This window comes from Chinchilla lanigera, unplaced genomic scaffold (assembly GCF_000276665.1).
Source record: "Chinchilla lanigera isolate Chin_1 unplaced genomic scaffold, ChiLan1.0 scaffold00054, whole genome shotgun sequence".
In the NCBI taxonomy this organism is placed as follows: Eukaryota; Metazoa; Chordata; class Mammalia; order Rodentia; family Chinchillidae; genus Chinchilla; species Chinchilla lanigera.
The window spans coordinates 5,927,653-5,949,880 of NW_004955455.1; the positions used below are offsets into that span (position 1 = coordinate 5,927,653).

The 22,228-nt window shown below is 41.4% G+C and overlaps 1 protein-coding gene across 15 annotated transcripts in view; it reads left to right on the plus strand.

Annotated features, from left to right (window-relative positions):
* Positions 1-22,228, plus strand: part of Depdc5 (DEP domain containing 5) — a 123,884-nt gene that overhangs the window by 46,022 nt on the left and 55,634 nt on the right. For 12 of the 15 annotated variants that reach the window (XM_005396337.2, XM_013520345.1, XM_005396338.2 and 9 more), the window contains 5 exons: positions 913-1,133; positions 3,460-3,663; positions 5,708-5,843; positions 7,280-7,377; positions 19,042-19,107. In XM_005396337.2, the coding sequence (XP_005396394.1) occupies positions 913-1,133; positions 3,460-3,663; positions 5,708-5,843; positions 7,280-7,377; positions 19,042-19,107 (725 nt within the window). The remainder of the gene's footprint in view (positions 1-912; positions 1,134-3,459; positions 3,664-5,707; positions 5,844-7,279; positions 7,378-19,041; positions 19,108-22,228) is intronic. The other 3 variants (XM_013520352.1, XM_013520354.1, XM_013520353.1) reach the window with 1 other exon arrangement.

Below are 22,228 nucleotides of genomic sequence, written 5' to 3' on the forward strand. Positions count from 1 at the left end.
AACAAATAAGAGTTTTTTTAGCCAAGCACATCCTTGTAATCCCAGTTATTGGAGAGGCTGAGGCAGGAAAATCAAAACTTTGAGGCAAGTCTGGGCAACTTAGTGAGACGCTGTCTCAAAATATAAAAACAGATGGAGATAGAGCTCAATGTCAGAGTATCTCTGGGTTCAATCCCTGGTACTGGAAGTGGGGCAGCTGAAGAAGATGATGAACACGTAGAAAACGAAGAGGGAGGGGGCAGAGAGAGAGATGAGGAGGAAGAATTTTTTAAAAATACATCATCACAATTTTTACGAGTAACAAAATTTCAGTCCATATTCTAATTTCCCAGTTGTCTCAGAAATGTTTTCGGATTTGGTTTGTTTGAATTGGAATCTAAACAAGATTTATACATTACATTTAGTTATGTCTTTTTTTGATGACTATGGAATGTTGTTTTCTTCATTTAGCTGATTTTTAATGTTTAATTTTTCCTTTATTCTTTGAATTTCCCATAAATTGGCAATTGTCTTTATTTTTTATTTTTTTGGTATCAGGAATCGAACTTAGGGCCTTGCACTTGCCAGGCAGGTGCTGTACCCCTGAGCTATGTCCCCAGCCCAGCAAATTGTCTTTAGAGGTTTGATTAGAATGAGGTTCAATTTGGAGGCCAAGAAAACTTCTCAGGTGGCACTGTGCACTTTCTTTAGCGTCACATTTTTCATAATGTGAGATTGATCGGTGGAGCCAGACTATATGAGAACTGACAGACATCTTATCTCACACTGTCTCACTCTTGCGTTGTTTTCTGAACTCGTAGATCACATTGGAGATTTTGTTATTTGTGTCCTAAGTAGCTTGAGGTGGTAATGGTTTTGGAGTTTTTACTAGAGGTGGAACAGAAACCCTCACAGGTGTCTCTTGCCTGGCAGGTCCATGCGAGAAAGGGAGAACCATAACCGCAAAAGTGCCAGCTCCTGTGATGTCTCATCCAGCCCTTCCCTGCCAAGCCGTGTGCTGCCTGCTGAAGAAGTGAGGAGCCAGGCTTCTGATGACAGCTCCCTGGGGAAAAGCGCTAACATCCTGATGATCCCACACCCCCACTTGCACCAGTATGAAGTCAGCAGCTCCTTGGGCTACACCAGTACTCGAGGTCAGTGCTGATGCAAAGCTAGGGACAGCTGCTTTCCTATAGGCAGGGATAGGAGTGCCAGGGAGTGGTGAGGGTGGGGTATGAATTCCAACTCTTAATTATTTCCATGGCAGTGAAAGTGGTACAAATCATATTAGATGTTAGCTATGTGTGTATTATACTACTTTTGCCTGTACTCTTTCTTACCCTATCATTATAACTGTATAATTTTCTATATGTTAGAATGGAGCTTTTTGTAGGCCCAGGATGAAAGGGGTTTGCTTATCTCCTTACCATTTCCATTTTTGCCATACTTAAAATAGCCAGTATCCTATATAGTCACCTCTCCATATTTATGTTTTCTGTATCCATAGATTCAACCAACTCTGGAATAAAAATATTTAATAAAAAAGGTTGGGTCTGTACTGTACATATACAGAATTTTTTTCTTGTCATTATTCTCTAAACAATTCAGTATAGCAATTATTTGCATAGTATTAGGTTTTATAAATAATCTAGAGATGATTTAAAGTATATGTGTAGGCTATGTGCAAATACTACAGCATTCTGTGTAAAGGAATTTGGTATCCACAGGGATTCCTGGAACTAGTCTTCCACAGATACCAAGGAATGGCCATGTTCTATTTTATTTTCAGTTAACTCACTCTCAGTCTAATCTGACGTGCACTGAGGAACCCAGGTTTGGCTCCTTCTTGAGTCTTAGATTGTCTATACGGTAGCAACTGCCACTACTTTATTGTTTTTTTTTAAAATTAATTAATTTATTTTTTTGGTCTTTTTGAGACAGAGTCTCACTGTGCAGTTCAGCTGGCCTTGAACTCACTTCACTGGCCCAGGCTGGTCTCGAACTCGCAACGATCCTCCTGCCTCAGCCTCCCGAATGCTGGGATTACAGATGTGCACTACCATCCCTGGCCCACCACTAGTTTATAGGCACCTCCTGACTTCTTAAATTTTTTTTTTTTTTTTTGTCTTTTGGGACAGGGTCTCGCTATGCAGTTCAGGCTGGCCTTGAACTTAACTTTGTAGTCCACGCTGGCCTTGAACTTGTGGCAATCCTCCTGCTCAGCCTCCCGAGTCCTGGGATTACAGGCATGTGCCACCACACACGGCATCGTTATCATTATTAGTGTTTGGACAGGGTCTCTCTAATTCTTTTTTTGGTGAATCAGAACATCACTTCATTAATTTACTGTGAAAAAGCTGTCATGGATCTTTGTTCTTTTCTTGCAAATCAGCTTGAGAGTTGAAATATGACATGTAAGATTCTCTGCAAGTTATTGTGTAGATAATGGTGAGTAGAGTAAAACATTATTTGGCTAGACTGGTGGCACAAGCCTGTAATCCCAAGCACTTGGGAGGCTGAGACAGGAGGATAGAGGCCAGCCTGGGTTACATGGTAAGTTCAAGGCCAGACCTGTCTCACAAAAATCAAACAAAGAAATAAACCAAAAAACCCTAAAATCTTTGATACCACTTTCTAATCTGGGTGATTGCTTAATGAACAGTGGATGCAGAGAAGGGGTATTGGTTATAGGTTTCAGCTCTTTGATTTATTCAGGTTATGTAGGATTCAGCCTCTATCACCATAATAGCCTGTTGAACAGGACAGGTTGAGCCTAAACATTATAATATCTTCCTTGTCTGGAAGTTGGATGTATTCCATTTATTTATTCCTTTTCCCCCCAAGATTTTGTTTAAGTTTTTGAGAGAGTCTTGCTATATAGTGCAGGCTAGTGTTGAACTCACAATCCTTCTGCCTCAGCCTCCCACGTACTGGGATTACAAACATGAGCCATCATATCCACCTTCCTGAAGAATATTTTTTTTTCTGCTTAACATAATAACATTTGATTGCTTATGCTTGTCAGTGTACACTGAAGCAATGGGAGAAGATACCCTCTCAGACATTCAGGGATTCAGGTTCTTTGTATCCTTGGATGCTGTAGTCTTCAACATTGGTCTCCAAAGTTGTCATGGGAGAGGAAAAGAGACTGGAGATCACTGCAGAAATATTTGCAGTTTGGACCTGGAACTGTGGCATGTCATTTGCACTCATGTTCCACTGACTAATTCATTTGGTTTTAGTGCAGAGGGACACAGAATTCTAGTCTCATTGTGTCCAAAGGGAAAATCACTGGGGCTAGTGAAAGTAAATGAACATGTTTTGTTTCTTTATAGATTCACATTTATTCCTTTCTTTCATTCTTTGGTATTTATGATGTCCAAGATTCTTACTGGCCTTGGCCTGTCAGTCTGCCTAGCTCTGATTTCATTGTAGCTTTTGTGTTCTGTCTTTGTTCCTCAACACTGTGACATTTGGCAGATGTTCTGGAGAATATGATGGAGCCTCCCCAGCGAGACTCCAGTGCACCAGGGCGGTTCCATATAGGCAGTGCAGAGTCCATGCTACATGTCCGACCTGGTGGATACACACCTCAGCGTGCGCTCATCAACCCCTTCGCCCCCTCACGAATGCCCATGAAGCTGACATCTAACAGACGGCGATGGATGCACACTTTCCCTGTGGGTGAGTTGGCTGCCAGGAGAGAGCCTTGGGCTGTGGGTGCCCAGCCCTCGTCCTCAGCACTAATCAACCTTGTGTCCTTGGCTGAGTGCCTCTGCCTCTCTGGGCTTCTGTGATTCCACCAGTGCAGTCAGGCCCCCTTTGCTTTTTTCAGTGGTTCTCATGAGAATTCTTTTTTTTTGTCTTTTTTTCCGGTACCAGGAATCAAATTCATGACCTTGTCCTTGCCAGGCAGGCGCTTTGCCGCTGAGCTAAATCCCCAGCCCTCATGAGAATTCTTGAAGACACACTTGAGCATAGGCTTTGTAACTGACAAGCTACATTAATTTAAGAGCTTCTTTTTTTTTTTAACCTGAAAGGGACTATGCCTTACCACCTCCCTTCTTTCGTAAGATTTAATATCTCTTATTGTCACTCATTTCTGCTTATTTGTTTGTTTGTTTTTTGGGACAGAGTCTTGCTATGTAGTTTAAGTTGGCCTTGAACTGACTATGTAGCCCAGGCTAGCCTCAAACTCATGGTGATCCTCTTGCCTCAGCCTCCCAAGTGCTAGGATTATAGGCGTGTACCACCATGTCTGGTTTTCATTCATTTCTTTTAGCTTTCTGTCTCTCTAGATATTAGGGTTACTATTTTGCTTATAGTTATGTTACTTTTTTTCTGTCAGGGTCTATGATGACTAAAGAAAAATATTTTAAATCACTATTTTTTCTAGCTCTTCCATTTAGATCTGTAATGTCTTTAGGAAGATGACAGTAAGGTTTTTATACAGCTATATCTACAATTAAACTTCAGTTTAATGGGCTCCTACTGGGCTGAGGAACAGATGCTTTAAACTCTAGGGTCGGTTTTTTTGTGTTTGTTTTAATGGAAACTATCTTGCTGAATGCTTGGAAATGTTTATTTTCTTTTGTACCTGCTTTTACTGTAGAAAAGTTAAATAAGTGAGAAATGAATCTGGTTCATTTGACTGCAATTGATAGTCATTCTTAAACCCTGTTAGCCCCCTTATTTTTGCTATAATCACACCACTTGTGTTTTTGTGTGTCTTTTCCTTTTCATTATTATTCCTGCTGGTTCCCTTCAAAATCTCTTAGAACTATCTGTGTTCCTTTCATGACCTTCAGCTCCTCTTGCTTCTGTACTTTTCTTCTTCCTACTGTTCGTACATACATTATTAGAATAATAGTCTCCCAACGCAGTTTTTTTCATCCTTGCGCATGTACCCCTCTGATAGCTAAGGCCTTCCTTTGCTAGACTTCCCATTTTCTAGCCTCTTTACTCCCATCTTACAGGTTCCTTTCTTTCTAAGCTAATCGAGTGGTTTTCTGCACATGTTCGTTTGTTACTGTTTTTTTGATACGGAGTCTCACTATGTAGTTTAGGCTGGCCTTGAACTCATGGCGATCTTTCTGCCTCAGCCTCCAAGGTGCTGGGATTACAGGGATGCATGCCAGGCTTGTGTACTTCTTGCCTCTTTCTCATTTGGAATTTGACAAATATAATTTCTTTTACCCACATGCCCTCTCTTTCAACCCATTAACCTTATGCAGCACTTAGCTCTAAAACTTCTTTCCAGGAGGCTTGTTTCAGTAGACTTGACTAATTCTGATGTTTCCTACTCTTTTTTGTACTTAAGCATCTCTTACTTCTTAGAGTCACACTGGTTATTTTCTTAAGTAGTAACAGAATCATCTGTTTCGTTAATGTTTCCTTCTCATTTAGTTTGTGTTAGTCCTCCTATACTTTTATATTTCTCTGTGATATCTCTTGGCATGCATAAAGCAGAGCCTTCTAAAAGCACTCTTAAGAGACTGGATAGGATGATAAACATCATGTCACCAGTAGGCTAGGTCCTGTTTGGAGGAGGAGGACTCCTCTTTGGGAGCCGGAGTGTCCCTCGTGTATATGTTCTTCTGTGGTGTGCTATTTGTTGAGTCTTTCCAACACCTGTTTCCCAGCAATTGGAAAGAAGGGAAACTGTAGTTAAGTACACAACACTAGCTGTCAGGTGGGAATGCTGCTAAGTGGTTCTTTGTCTGGGTAGGACCATCTGGAGAGGCAATCCAGATCCATCATCAGACCCGACAAAATATGGCGGAGCTTCAGGGCAGCGGGCAGAGGGACCCAACTCATTCCTCTGCAGAACTGTTGGAGTTAGCGTATCATGAAGCAGCTGGAAGGTGAGGATGTGCCCAGGGCTCTGGAAGGTAACTCATCTGGCAGCCAAGACAATGTTGAGGACAGACTGATGATAAGATGTTGTGTTTATAAAACTTGAACAGACATTAAGGCTTTGTTAGCCAGTGTCATTCCCTTCCCTGGGCAAACTGCAAAGCAGGTAGCCTGACATTTGTGCCTGTGGTAGTGCTTAGGCCCTGCTTTAGGGTTGTGTGGGTTTTTTGTTTTTTGTTTTTGTAGTGGCTGGGAGCAAACCAAGAGCTTGGTACATACTAAGCACACATTGTACCACTGAGGTATATCCCTAGCCCTTTAGGTTTATCTTGAGGTTACATTTTGGAAACTTCAAGCACAGGTTTTTTTCAAATCTCAGCCAGGGATGAAAGTGAGAGAGAAAAGCCATTGAGTTTGGGTTACTGAGACAGGTGATCCATGCTGTTGATTTGGGTAGCTTTCCCATGACTATGTTTTGTTTTGTTTTTTGAGACAGGGTCTTGCTGTGTAGCCCAGGCTGGTCTTGAACTCACATAATCCTCCTGCCTCAGCCTTCCAAGTGCTGGGATTACAGGCGTGCACCACCATGCTCAGCACACTATTGCCTTTAGAACAAGTTAGTGCTAACTGCAATGGAATTCAAAGCCTGTGTTTATGAAGCAGTTGATTTTGATCCAAACCTCTGAATATGTTACATGGTATCTAAAGAGGATCAGCATAGAACCAGGTATGGTGGTGCACACCTGTGCTCCTACAGTCTGGAAGGCTGCAAGTGTGAAGCCAGCTGGGCAACTTAAGTGACTTAGTGAGACCATGTCTCAAAATACAAAATAAAAAGGGCTGGAGTATAGCTCAGTGCAGAGGCCCAGGGTTCAATCCCCAGTACTTCAAAAGGTGGCAGGGGTGGGGATGGGAATAGGGGAAGAGGGTCAATAAAGGAAAACAGTGAGAAAGTGAATTAAGGCTTGACAAATACAAACCTGGCTTATACCTAGGCTCACCTTCGTGCCTCACTTTAGGAAATATTTTACAAAGAGTAAACTTTGATCCCTCTTGTCAAAGTAACCTTGTCATCCTATGGGATGGGTAAGGGCTCTGGGCAAGGCATGGCCCTCTTTACCAGATTAAGTGTGGTACGTTTATTCGGACACTTCACTTCCGTCTGTGTTAGTAAGGGGAAGATATAGGTCAGGAAGAGTGGGTGGTCCAGCATATCACTGAGAGCATTTGGGTGCCAAGGCAGTAGGCCAGAGCTGGCACACAAAGAAGCACTACCGCCTGATGGCTTGAGATATGGACCCCAAGGGTTACCAGCCCGTGTGGCTGAATATTCAGGTCTGTTTTTTGTGAGACCCCCTTTCCTTTCTCAGACCAGTACAAGCTGAGCAGGAAAAAGAGATGATGCTCCGCATTAAGCCAGGTGGCTGGGCTCTGTTCTCTGCAGGCACAGCACTTCTCGCCAGCCTGGTGACGGCATGTCCTTCTTGAACTTCAGTGGAACAGAAGAGCTTTCTGCCAGCCTGCTTAGCAACAGTGGTGCAGGTAATTCATCTGAGAGGTAATAGAATTGGGACACTCAGAGCAGGCTCACATCGAGAAGGCCGGAAAAGCAGGGTCATGTCTTTTTCAGGACTATTTCAGCCACGATTTTGGGTGACCTATTTAGAAGCAGTGCTGTATAATGCATGGAATTATAGATGGGCTGCACATTACATTTTTAGCTGAGAACATATTGGTCAGGCCCCATTTATCATTGTTCTGTCAGGGAGTCGTGATTGAGGGCCACTAGGTATTTCGGGCAACAGAGACAGAGCTGGAGTGGTCTCTGCTTCAGAGGTACTTTCAGTTGTTGGGAGCAGGGAGTAAACCCACCCTCACCAAATCAGTCAGGAGAGACCCAGAAAGGAATGATGTGGTCCCAGTTATAAGGTCAGAAAAGAGAAGTAAGAAGTGAGCATGCATCCTAGGCTTGAAAAATTGAATTTGGTTGGATAGAGTTAGAAGGCAAAGATTCCAAGTGCAGGTGGTGGGCGGGTAGAGTTTGAAATGAACTTGGTTTTATTCTTCCTGGGAGCACTTCTGTATCTATCTGATCATTCCAGTAGGACCTAAGATACTGAATGTATAAAGCAACTTAATGCCCAGAGATGTAGAAATATTAAACTAATCTCTCACAGCAGTAGCCAGGTATCCTGACTCGGACTGCTGTCTTGGTTTGACTACTGTATTCACAATTCCTCTTAAGGGCATAAGGGAACATGAATTTGAATAGTTGGAAGCAGTTTCTGTAAAGCCTCAGAGAACAGGTATGTGGTGTGATCAAAAAATATGGTGAATATTAAAATTTTTTTTTTTTTTTTTTTTAAATATTACATAAAAGGACATACTGACTTTAATTTCCCCATGAAGTACTCCCCCTCACTTCAGTGATACTTATCCCATCATTCTTGCCACTTTCTGAAGCAGTTCTGGAAGTCCTTTTTCATGTCTTTAGTTGTGGCTGCCTTGATGTCCTGAATCAATTCAAAATACTTACCTTTCATGGTCATTTTGACTTTGGGGAAGGAACAAAAGCTGCATGGTGTCAGATCCAGTGACTAAGATAGGTGAGGGCACACTGTAATGTTTTTGCAACCGTACTTTTCCATTAGTTGGAACTTGCTGTATTCTTTTTTATCATACCTTATGAATAATTGAAAGAGGACTTCTAGAACTGCTTCAGAAAAGGCAAGAGTGGTGGGATAGAGGTGTTTGAAGTGGGGCGATGGATAGGGTGGGATGGTGTAGTTTGAGGGGGAATAATGGCAATGTATCTTTTACTATAATCAGTTTTTAAAGGTTTAAACACAGCATATTTTTTGATCAGCCCTTGTTATTATACAAAGTAAGTATGAAAATGTTAATACTTCATTCTGCTACTTCATTCCTTAGTGTTCTGTAAGGTAATTTACATTTCTGAAAGTTGGTTTAAGGAAGGTGTCATGAAAGTGAAGTTGTATAAAATTGGTTAATATTTTCCTTAATTCATTGCTCAATACTTCCAGTAATAAGCTCAGAGGCCTGTGGGTAAGGCCTGGAGACTGGGTAGGCAGGAAGAGAATCCCAAAATGATTGTAATCTCATTCATTCATTCTTTTAAATGAGACAACAAATGAATACAAGTTTGGGGAGTCAGAAGACATTTTATGTCCCTGTATTCAGGGTGCTGAAATGTTACCTGGCTGCCAAACCCTGTCAAGTGCTTTCAGAAGAAAAAAAAAAAGGAAGAAAGAAACAAAACAAAAAACATATAAAGTGCCCTCCAAGTGATGTAAAGGCAGTATTTCTATGGTAAAACCAAGGAGGCTTTTTAAAAGAAAGAAAGAAAGTCAGGGTTTGAACTTTTTAGGATATTTGGAATAGAATTACATGACAAGGGCCACTCTGGGCTTTCTGGACTACCCCTTGAGCTGGTTTCACTTTAGACCTCAAGCAGCGGGGATTATAGATTCAGACGGTAGCAGAACCAGGATCCACCCAGTCTGGTGGCCTAGAATAGCTGAGGAGGACCAAGTAATTCCCTAGATGTGTCTTTTGGAATTTAAAAATCTACTCTGGGGAAAAGAGTGAGCTATTAAAGAATCCTCATTTGGATGGTTACAGATCCTCAGATGCCACTGTCATGGCATCCTCTCAGCTAAGGGTTTCCTGGCACGTACACGGTGGAAAAGTGTTTGTCACAACCTAGAGCTCTGCCTCAGCCTTACCCTTTTATGCTCCTGAGCCATAGATCTGCCTTCCTGATGGACCTTTCCAGTTGGTTGATTACTAAATATCTCATCTTTCATGTGTGATAGCGGAACTCATGTCTCACCACACCGCACCCACCCTTCTTCTTCTGTTCCCTCTTTCTTTTGCTGTTGTCTCCTCATCTCTATCTTCACTGCTTTTGTTCAGGGCCTGCTCATTCTGTCAGTATAATTTCAGCGGTAGTGTTCAAAAGATGTTCCTGCTCTCTTTTGTTTTCTGATTTGTCTACCATATGCTCAGCAGTGAGATATTTCCAAGCATGAATTTGATCTTCTGCTTTCCACATATAAACCCTTCTATGGTTTTTTCTTGTTTGTTTGTTTGTTTTCCAGTACTGGGGATTAAACTCAGGGCCTTTGCACTGAGCTATATTCCCACCTCTTTCTTTCTGTCTTTTTGGTACTGGGAATTGAACTCAGGACCTTCCACTTGCCGTGCAGGCACTGTGCCACTGAGCTATATCCCTAGCCTTGTTTGTTTTTTTTGGAGACAGGGTCTTGCTATGTAGTGCAGGCTGGCCTTGAACTCACTTATATAGTCCAGGCTGCCTTGAACTCATGGCGATTCTCCTATTTCAGCCTCCTGAGTTCTAGGGTTATAGGCATGTGTCACCATGCTTGGCATCATTCAGTGGTTCTTCAAGTGTTATAGTGCTACCCTATCAAGTGCCTCCTTACTCCCTTTGTATCTTCATTTCCAAATGGCATTATAAATGGAAAAAAGTGTAGCCTTTAGAATCTTAGGACATGAGCTCAAACTCTATTTCTAATGCATGCTGAGGCCCTGGGCCCAAGTACATAACCTGTGTATCTAATTTTCCTTCATTGTGAGGACGATACTTGTGAATATTATAGTATGGCAACCCATATAAATGCTTTGGGCAGTGTCAGGGACTCATGGTGATGGCTCAGCAAATAGGAGCTATTTAATCCTAGCACTTGGAAAGCTGAGCCAGGAGGATCGCGTCGAGTTTTAGGGCAGTCTGGGTAGGTAGTGGGTTCAAGGCCAGCCTGAACTACATAGCAAGACCCTCTCTCAAAAAACAAAACAAAAAACCTGAAAAACCCCAACAAAACAACCCAAAAAAACCCCAAGTAGGAGCTATTGTGATTGTTGTTATGTGAGTATATTTTATCTTCTAGCCATTGCTGTGACTTCTCAAAAGAACTATATCCTTGTATTCTTTTGCCTACTCTCATACTTCTGTATGGGAGTGCTTCACCCTCTCTTCAACCCCTGATTCTGTGTGGAAAGTATCTACTCAGTCTTTATGGCTGAGCTCCAACAGTACCTTCTCTTGGAAGCCTGCTTTGGTGATCGCCTCTACTCCCCGTGCCCTCTCAGGAGATATTAGGTGTTTTACAAGAGCCCTGCATACGTAACCCCATTGTGTAAGTTTGCACATCGCAATCCCACTGTTTGCTTCCATGTCTGTCTCCTCATGTATTCATTAGCTCTGTATTGCTGGGACGAATACCTGACAGATAGGACTTAAAGGAGGAAAGGTTTATTTTGGCTCCTAACTTCAGTGGTTTCAATCCATTGTTCACTGGTTCCATTGCTGTGGGCCTGAGGTGAGGCAAAACATTATGGCAGAATGCCCTGGTGGAGCAAAACTGCTTACCTCATGGCAGCCAGGAAGCAGAGCGAGGGGAAAAGCCAGAGAGGAAGAGGCCAGGGACCAGGTATGGTCCCCAAGGTTGTAACGCAGTGCCCCACTCACCTCAGCTAGGCCCTGCCTCCTCAGTCTCACCACCCAGTAATGTCATAAAGTTATGACCTCATCAGTGGACTAATCCACTGAGGAAGTTAGATCTACTCATCTCTGCAAACAACTGTGAATACACCCAGAAGTGTGGTTTCCTAGTTCCCGAAACATTTTCTCAGTCTGATGAAGTTGACAGGGAAGATTAGCCGTCACACCCCACTAGACTGCAAGAACTTATCTTCTCCGAATAGTGTTTAGCATACTTATTAACTGATGAATTTATACTTCTAAGACATCTATGAGAAGCATTTGAATGACCTACAAAATCATTAATTGGTATATGAGTTTTTAATTATATACATATGTTCTAGAGTTGTGGGCTCCTGGGCTTGTTTTTTTCAGTTGGGCTGGTATAGTTTAGTAGGGTCACCTTTGTATTTGACCAGTCCCCTTTGGAAGTGTAGCATATGTTTTCTTTTTTTTCTTTTTTTGTGGTACTGGGAATTGAGCTCAGGACCTTCCGCTTGTGAGGCAGGTGCTTGTGCCATTGAGCTATGTCCCCAGCTTAGCGTATGTTTTCAGAGAGACTGTATAGGTATTCTGGAGATGGTCTGTAGCTACCTGGGAATTGAACTCCCACCTTTGACCTTGTTCTACCTGATCCATTATGTTAATGAGCCACAGAAAGAAATGAGATAAAATAATTCTAATTTTTATTACCATATGCAATAACCAAATAGCATCATGTTTATCTTACTCTATTTTCAGAATCTTACCTTCACCAGTCCTACTGTTACTGAGTTTTGGGGTACTGGAGTCTCCTTCTAGGGGTGGTTTCAAGGTTTTTTCTGTCCTGAGCAAAGAATTGGTCAAGATAAGCACAAATAGTAGCAAAGTTTTATTAATGATAGGAAAGAAACCATTTCTGTAGAGCTAGTTTGGGCCAAGTAAACATAGGCAAAGAAATATACTCTACAGCGTGAGGACCTGGAGGTTCTCTCCATGCAAGAGAGAACACGGGTGGGGACCTCAGTGTGGACTGCCCTTTTTGTATCATCTACACCTCAGGCTGATGTCAGCTCTAGGCCGTCCTATCCAAAACCTGCTTGAGTTCTCCCAAGAATCCACATTCAGGGCTTTGGGAACTGCTCTGCACATGTAATTAACCTGTCACACCTGCTTCCCTATTCAGCTTTGCTGCACGCTAAGCTTCTGTCTCACTAGCCTGATCCAGGGTCCCACCATCTTTTGCTTAGATGCAGTTAGCTGTTAACTGGTCTCAACTTCCTCCTTTATCCTTTCATATCACCCATTCATTCATTCATTCATTCATTTATTCATTTATTTATTTGCCTTTTTGAGACAGGGTCTCGCTATGCAGTTCAGGCTGGCCTTGAGCTCACTTTGTAGCCCAGGCTGGTCTCAAACTTGCAACAGTTCTCCTGCCTCAGCCTCCCAAGTGCTGGGATTACAGGCGTGTGCCACCATGCCCAGCTCTGGATTTTTAAATTTTGTATTTTTTATTGTAAAAAATGAGGGCAAGGGGGCAAGGTGTGTGTTTGTGTGTGTGTTTTGGACAGGGTCTTGCTGTGTAGTTTAGCCTAGCCTTGAACTCACAGCAATGCTCCTGCCTCAGCCTCCTGAGGGTTGGGATTACAGTTATGTATCACCACACCTGGCCTGATTTTTGTTTTGTTCATGGCTATATCTCCAGTTTAAGATAGTTCTGACGCAAAGTAAGTAAGTAAATAGTAAAACAGATGGTTGAGTGAATGCTGAAAAGCCTTAGGTAAACTTTCTGTCATTGAAGAATAATTGGATTTTTTTCTTATTTTTTTTCCCCCTATAATATTACTGAACAATTAACTGTATTTCTCCTAAGGCTTGGGCAGTCTTTTTCTATCCTGTTCATTTGTGTGTGGAAGTGGGTGCTGGGGATTGAACCCATTGCCTTCAACATACGAGGAAACTTCTCTGCCACTGAGCTGCATTTCTATCCCTTTTTAGTTTTTGGGACAGAATCTTACTAAGTTTCCCTGGTTGGCCTTGAACTTGTGATCCTTTTGCCTCAGCTGCTTGAGTAGCTGCGATTATAACACATACCACTGGGCTCAGCCTTGCTTCGTTATTTATTTATTTACTTTTTTAAGACAGGGTTTCTCTATGCAGTTCAGGCTGGCCTTAAACTCACTTTGTAGCCCAAACTGGTCTCAAATTTGCAATGATGTCCTGCCTCAGCCTCCTGATTGCTAGGATTACAGGCGTTCACCACCATACCCAGCCCTTGCTTAGTTTTAAAGTGGCTTTTTTTTCAAATTATCCTCAATCTTTGTGAAATACAGTTTTCTTTCTTCAAATTCACTAAACTGCTACCCCTTTCATGTTTATTGAACCCTAGGTATTATGCTAAGACTTGAGAAAAATCATAAACCATGAAGATACCAGTGTTCCTGAGCAGGCAGTGCTGAGTCATCATTCCCTTGGGATTGTGTTGGAGGCAGTTCCTGTGTTGTGTAACAGCACGAAGGGAAAGCTCTCACGGGGAGTTGGACTGTGAATGGTTGCAGTGATACTGTGTGGCTTGAGCATGTGACCTCTGCAAAACTGGGATATGTTAGATGAGGCAGGGTGCTGCCATGTAAACATCCTGGGTCAGAGTTCTGGGGCTGAGCCCTCAGCTTTGCTGAACTTTAGGTTCCGTTCCTCCTTCCCTCCTTCCTTGCCTCCCTCCCTCCGTCCCTCCCTCCTTCCTTTTCTCCTTCTTTGCCTCACTCCCTCACTCCCACCCTTCCTTTCTTTCTTTCTCTTCCTGCCTGCCTGCCCACCTGCCTGCCTTCCAAGCTGGGGGTGGATTCCAAGGCTTCACGCATGCTAGGGAAGTGCTCTACCGCTGAGCCACACCCACCCGCAATTTCAGGTTATCATTGGTGAATGGGCACAAAGATCCTCATCCACCCTCCAGCCCCACAGAGTTGTTACAAGGATCAAAAGTAGGTTGGTTTCTTTTGGGAAACATTGCTACACAGAATGGAGTGAAGTGGAGTCTAAAACAGAAGTAGTTAGCATTTTACTTATTTAAAAAATGAAGAAAAAAATAAACAGGAAAGATACAAGAAAACCTCATCTGTGATACTACCTTCACTTCCCCTTCACTTCCCCAGGGCTTGACAGTTTGTACCATTTGCAGGTACTCAACCGTGACTCAGATTTTCTCTTGTGTTTGGGCATGATTCATGTGATATGTGAGTCATGGTTCACAGGAGTAGTATCTCTGTGGGTTTCCCTCCTGGCTCTAGAATTTCATTTTGAGCATTATTTGGGGTGGAGGGTGGGCCTATAGCTCTATCCTTCACTTATTTTACATTCTGCTGCCCAGTGGGAACCAGGCAGATTGAGCACATTTATTATCTGTCACTTTATTTTTTGGTGCAGAGAACTGAAGCCAGGGCCTCACACAATGCCATGCATGTGTCTGTCACTGAGATACTCTCCTAGCTTTTTGTCTTTCTGTTTCTTTAGATACCAGCTTAGGAGACTTGTCAGTAGCATTCCATTCATTAGAAGTAGGTAATTTTGAAAAAGGAAGTAGACGGATGTCATGTTTTCTCTCCACTTGTATCCGGACTCACAGTTTTGGTGTTTTGTGTTGAGTATTTGGTGCATGCGGCAAGTCTGGCCTGCTAGCTAAAGTAAAGTAGATCATAGCCTGCTGAGGCTGGAAGAAAGGGCCTCTGAGTCATTCATCTAGGCCAGGTCAGGTTTATTTGTAAGGTCCATCTCTGTATCCAGAGCAGAGAAACGACTTGTTGTAAGTACTAATTTCTAGATGTGGGCCTGGGACCTGCTCCTGAGGTTCCATGCCAAGTACCCTTGATGACCTTATCATCACAACATATTCACACCTCTCACCTCTGTACAGATGTCAAAACAGAGAAGTGGGATGACTTCTTGGCACTAGCTTCCCACTTGTGTGTTTGGCTTTAAGCTTTGATAGTGAGGCTCTTAATGTTGAGTTGTGTGGAGCCACCTGATGTCAACTTTTTAGTTTGTTGGGGTTCTTTGTATACAAAGTAAATAAAGACGTAAAGGTAGAGCCAGTTTGAGAAGCGGTGTATTAGGCTTAGACTGCAAGGAAATGGTCTTAAATAGCTTCCTAGAGGCCCTTAAAGTAGTTATTTCTTTAAATTGCTTTTTCCATAAAATATGTATGTCCATTAGAGACAATATATTGTCCATTAGAAATGATATAGGTCAGCTTTTGACCTAAGAAACCAAAGCTGTCTGATAAGCTGAACTGTGTCTTTTTTTACTTATTTGTGATACTGGGGCTGGAACCCAGGACCTCGTGCGTGCTAGGGAAGCACCCACCACTCGGCCTCCAGCCCCAGTGGAACTGTTTGTTAGTGTAAAGATTTTACTTGACTTGTGAAACAAGTTTGATTAGGGTGGGGTTTTTTCCTAAGTGATCTTGTGGTGATATATTTAATAATTCTGTTACTGAATATGTCTTTGGAATGCCAATTTTATAATTGCCTACATAGCCGTTCTCAAGTTCTCAGGCCAAACAAACAAAACCCTTACTGCTTTTTTATTTCTGGTTTTTTGAGACAGGCTCTTGCAATGTAGTTCAGGCTGGCATTGAACTCACTGTGGAGTCCAGGTTGGCCTCAAACTTGTGACAATCCTCCTGCCTCCACTTCCAGAGTGCTGGAGTGCTGGGGTTACACACATGCGCCACCACGCCTGGTGTTATTACTTATGTTTTGTTTGCATGAAAATGAAAGTTGTTAATTGAGATAGTTTGCTTCAGAAAATTTAGCTTCAAATGGCTTTTGGCTGTAGTCAAAGTGCGGATAACATTTTACAACTAAGAACTGGTGCCCCAGATGGATAATCAAGACATAGAGCATCTGTAAAACTGAGTAGAAAGAATCTAATGCGGGTTCTACCTACTAACTCTGTGGTCTTCTGTAAGTTACTTAATCTTGCTGAGCCTCATTTTTTTATCTGTAGAAAAAGGTTAATACCGATTATATACTGACTTCATGGTATGGGTTTAAGTAAAATGAAATACTATATTTGTCACACTTATAAAATTGTACCTTCTAGTATGGTACTGATTGTGTATCCCTTATCTGAAATTATTGGAACCAGAAGTATTTCAAAATTTAGCGCTGTTTAGATTCTGAAATATTTGCAGAAACTTTACTGATTGAACAGCCTTACTCTGAGTATCTGAAATCCAGAATCCAAAAATTTTGGGGTGTCATGTTAGGACTCAGAAAGTTTTAGATTTAGAGCATTTTAGAGTTTGGACTTCTGGGTTAGAGATATAGTGATTTTTGGAAGTGTGCTGCAGGTAGTTCAAAAAAAGTTATAAAAAATTCTAAAATTATTTTGGACAAGTGATACTATTTTTTCTTTTCTATTTTTTTTTTTTTTTGTTTGTACTGGGAATGGAGCTCATGACCTCATGCTTGCCAGGCAGGCACTGTGCCACTGAGCTATATCCCTGGTGATACTATCTTTTTAAATAAAGAAATATCCAGGCTTGGTGGTACATGCCTTTAATGCTATTGACTTGGGAGTCTGAGACAGGAGAAATGTAAGTTTGAGGCCAACCTGGACAATTTAGTGAGTCCCGGTCTCAAAAAAGGGGTGGGAATATAGCTTAGCACTTCTTGGATTCAATCCCCAGTACTGCCAAATGAATAAATAAAAATAAAATTTAAAATTTATGTTTAAATTTACTTACAGTAAAATTCACTTCTTTTAGTATACAGTTCAGTGAGGTTGACAAACTCAGTCATTTTCCTACCGACAAATACATCGAGATACAGAGCATTTCCATCACACCCCAGAATTCCTTCCTGCTCTCCTTGTATCCAGCTCTTCCGCATCTCCTAGCAACCACTAACCTAATCTCTGTCTCTGTAGTTTTACTTTTCCCAGCATGTCACCCACGCAGAATTGTATACTGCAGTGGTAGTGAAGTGATGGCACGCATGTTATTAAGACAAAAGATGTTAATATGAGAATTATTTTTTTTCTAAACTAAAACATCAGTATTCGGGTTTAATTGCAGCGTTGGCACTTGATGATACGGATTTTAGGTCGCAGTTTGGGCACTCATCTCTGAAGGTTTGCCATCCCTGGTCTGTTGTAAAGCACTTTATTTCTGGCTGCTTTCACTGAGCAAAATGCATTTGAGATTCACTCAAACTGTTTCATCCATCAGTAGTTCATTATCTTTAATCTTGTAGTATCCCATTGTATGGCATGTATTGCAGTTCTTTTATCCCTTCACTAGTTGAAAGATATTTGAAATGTTCCCAAATTTTGACAAGTATGAGTGAAGCTGCTATAATCATTGACATAGTTTCATATAAACACAGTGTTTGTTTAACATGTTTTTATTTCTGCCATGTAAAATTGTAGGAGTGGGATTGCTAGGTCAAATGGTAAATATATGTTAAAACTGTTTTCCAAAGTGGTATACCGTTTAACACCACTGCCAGCAATGTGTGAAGATTTTAGGTGTCCCACATTCTTGTCATCACTTGATATGATGAGTTATTTTAATCAAATAGGTATATAGAGGTATCTCACTGTGTTTTAATTTGCTGTTTCCCTAATGACTAATGATATTGGGCATCTTTTTATATGCTTATTCACCTTCTCTATATGTTATTTGATGGAGTATCTGTTCAAATCTTTTACCACTTTACTCATTAGGTTGTTTGTTTTCCTGCCCTTGAGTTTTGAGAGTTTTCTATATATTCTGGATACAAATCCCATGTGATTTACAATACTTTCCCCAAGGTCAAAACTTGTTTTTTAAAGCTTTCACAAAGAATTTATTTATTTATTTATTTATTTATACTGGGAATCGAACTCAGGACCTCATGCTTGCTAGGAAGGCGCTTGTGCCACTGAGCTATATCCCTGACCCAAGGAACTCACAAATATTTATTATAAATAATTCTAATGACACAGAAAAAGCAGACGTTTTATTTAACCTCCTGCCTTCTCTTTCAGCTTTCTTCTTGGAAATAGCCACTGTTGACATTTGCTGAGGAACTTTCTAGTTCTTTTTTATGGTATAATTTTGTGGTAAAATATGTTTGAAAGTGACATGTAAAGTCACTTTCAAAGTACATATTTTAAAATTAGTTCTATTACTTTGTGGTCAATACATTGAATTTCAGAAAATGTCTTTTTGGTTTCAGCTTGGCTATAGATAGAATCATTGTTAGTCTGTCAAAGTAGTGAGTTTTAATAGCTTATGTTATATCCTAGAAAGTCATGATTTGGTGATGAAGAATTCCATAAGATAAGGATGAATGATGAGTAGGCCAGATTTAAACAGGTCATTTTACATTTGCTAAAGACTGCCCTAATTAGTTGAACTGACTTTGAAATATGTCCATTTTCTTAAAAATAAGTACCAATTGCTTTGTTAATTGTTAGGTCTCATCAGGAAGGTCTCATCAGGCAAAGAGTGGTATTGATAAAACACAGTGCAAAATTCTTGGCTCATTCTCAAATTTTAGGTTGCTCATTTTTCCTTTGATTAATCCTTTGTGCTATTTGAAATACTCAGCCCAGAGTTATTTTTAATTTTCATGGTGCACTTTTTCAGCCAGAAGGGTCAAAACTGTTTTGCAGAATGAGTGTCATTCAGATAAGCTGTTTTTGTCTTTCCATAGGTCTGAATCCCAGGACCCAGAATAAGGATTCTCCAGAGGACAGTGTTTCTGCCTCTCCAGACCCAAGTAAGAGAGGCCATGTGGCTAGCAGGAGGGGAATGCTGGGGAGTGTGGGGCAGTCAGGGCGTGAGGAAACAGAGGGAGCACTTTCGAAGGAGCGGTGTAGGAGTCCACTGATCTCTGGGGTACAGGAAGACAAAATGGTAAAGGAGGACTGTGGTCTCTGATGCAGATTGAGAGGGATATTGCCCAATGACCTGTTCCAGTATTTATTTCAGGGGTACACACAAATAGATTTCCCAAAGACTGTCATGCTCATTTAGACTTGGTCTGAACCCTTAAATGCTATTGAGGGCTCTGGGAAAAAAGTCAGAGTTAAAAAGCTGTTACTGGAACCTTTTACGCACCTGTAGTTGAAAATATTTGGCTAGTTTGCATTCACTTTGATCATCCCTGTCTATTCAGAAAGCTGTGCAATAAGAGACTATCTAAATATCCACAATAAACCGGCTGTGGTAGCTCACGCCTGTAGTCCCAGCACTTGGGAGGCTGAGGCAAAAAGATTGCTGTGAGTTCAAGGCCAGCCTGAATTACATAGTGAGATCCTATCTTTAAAAAAAGAATTGACACTAACAAAACAGCAGAACAAAATCTACCACTTGATAGACTTTCTTTTACTTGCCTGTCACCAATAGATACACATCACTGAGCCTTTTTGTCTTCACTATTTCTTTAGGTCCCTGTGAGTCATTTTTAATGTTGCTATATGCATTACTATATTTAATGCTATACGCATTACTGTATTTAATTTTTAAATCATTATTTCTTATTGGTGAGCACTTGGATGGTTTCCAGTTTTTAGTGGCATCATGTAATGCAGGTGTAGTGAATGGTGCTGTGGGTCTATTTTTTCTTTCAGTTCATGTCTTAGTTACTTTTTCATTGCTGGGGCAAAACACCCGATGACCATAAATTAAAGAAGGAAAGGTTTATTTTAGCTCACAGTTTGTAGAGTTGGCAGGCCACAGTCTTCTGGCTTTAGGAAAGATGATGTGGCAGATGGGCGTGGCAGGGGAGAAAGAGTTCATGGCATAGCAGGCAGGAAGAAGAAGCAGTGTGCTGTTAAGGCAGGAGGGATGTGTATGTACACCCTTCCAGGCCATGCTCACAGTGACTCACCTCTTTCCACCAGCCTCGTTTCCCAATATTACACCCAGCTGTAAACCCATCAGTGGACTAGTCCACTATCACATGCCCAGTCACCTTCCAGAAGCCGCAACTGTGGGTACACGAGGCTTTGGTTGGGCCACTAGATACAAGCCTAACTTTTGAGCTCACATCCTTGGAATATATTCCCCAAAGTATGATCGGTAGATTGATTATTTTACATCAGACTCAACTAGTAGATAGATGATCATATTTCTCAGTAATTGCAGCACTGGGTTTTGTGATCTGTTTAGTAGTTCTGACGTAAGACCTCCTCAGAGGCCTTCTTTGCAGGACCAGAGGTTATGTAAGAGGCTACAGTCACCCTCCCCGACAACACATTATCATTAAACTAAAAATCTGGAGCTGATCTCATCATGGAATCTTTCTTTTCTTTTTTTTTTTGAGACAGGATCTCACTATGTAATTTAGGCTAGCCTAGCCTCACTAGCCAGTGCTGGCTTTGAACTTGTGGCAGTCCTCCTGCTGAGTGCTGGGATTATAGACGTAAACCACCACGCCTGGCGTCATCATAGCATTTTGGATTAGACGTTTTATTTCTGTATATTTTAGTGTGTTCTTAGAAGGTTTCTATGAGGTTTTTATAATCTTGAAGGTTAGGAAACTGATGAGGACCAGTGTGATCTAAAAGTACGTAAAGATACAGCCTGCATCTATTCTTGGCTTCTCCACTATGGCTTTGATTGAATCTTTCTTCTTTTGAGTCTATCCATGAAGTAGGAACAAGCTCAGCACCTCATTTACCACACTGAGAAACTGGAGCAATTGTTTATACTATTTTGGGCTGTATTTTTAATTTCTGACATATTAATGAGTTTATAAGACCTATGTAGATCATGGAGTTAGGCCTGTTGCCAGTTAAATCATCTAAGTCAGTAGTACTGTGTGGGGCATCTTCTCACTGTCTTGGCTTAGTACACAAGTCTTCATCCATATGAAAGAAATTTGAGGGCAGTGTTGAGGGCTGAGGGGGCAGTAGGGCCTACATCACGTTGTAAGCTGAGTATCACTATGCAGATGTAAGGTGAGTGAATATCTCACTCAGGACTCAGGCAAAGTTTTGTTCCCTCTTACAGAGATTTAAAAATAATCTCCATTTAAAGAGAGCTTTACTTAAAGATTAAAATTACATCTTCTTTTTTTTTTTTTTGTTTTTTTGAGACAGGGTCTCCCTATGCAGTTCAGGCTGGCCTTGAGCTCACTTTGTAGCCTAGGCTGGTCTCGAACTCACAACGATCCTCCTGTCTTAGCCTCTAGAGTGCTGGGATTGCAGGCATGTGCCGCCATGCCTGGTTTAAAATAATCTTTACTTAAAGAGATAGATGGCCTGTGTTGGTCTCCTTTATCAATATAATAATAGTATAATTATAATTCCTCAAGTGGAGTAATTTTTTTATTAGTACATGTTTGCAATACATAATGATTACCTTCATCATGAGGAGGTGGTACATGTGCATTATACATCTTTATTCTCTTTTCATCTCCTAGAAATGGAGTAACTATCAAATGTTATTTAGTTCACAGTTTGGGAGGCTGAAATTCCTAGTATGGTACCCTCTCTGGCAAGTGCGTCCCTGGCTGTACCACGTGGTAGTAGATGGCATCATGATGCAGGGCATGTGGGAGGGGAAGATCACAGAATGGTGAGAGCATAGGGAGGGGCCAGTCTACCAAGAACTACCTCAGTTATCTTACAAGAACCACTTCAGGATCCCACAAGAACTATCCTAATTGCTTACTGAGGACACTGTCCACAATAATTCCCCTCTGGCTCCACCTCTTAATCCATACTTCTCGTATTCCCCCAACTGCGGACCAAATCTCCAGTACATGAACTTTTGAGAACAAGCCATATTTAAACCATAGAGCTGTCTTTCTGCTTTTTAATTCAGCTGGGTAGGATTATTAGCTTGGTAGGATTTTGCTCTCCAGGGGACTTTCTGGCCATATCTGTGTTCCT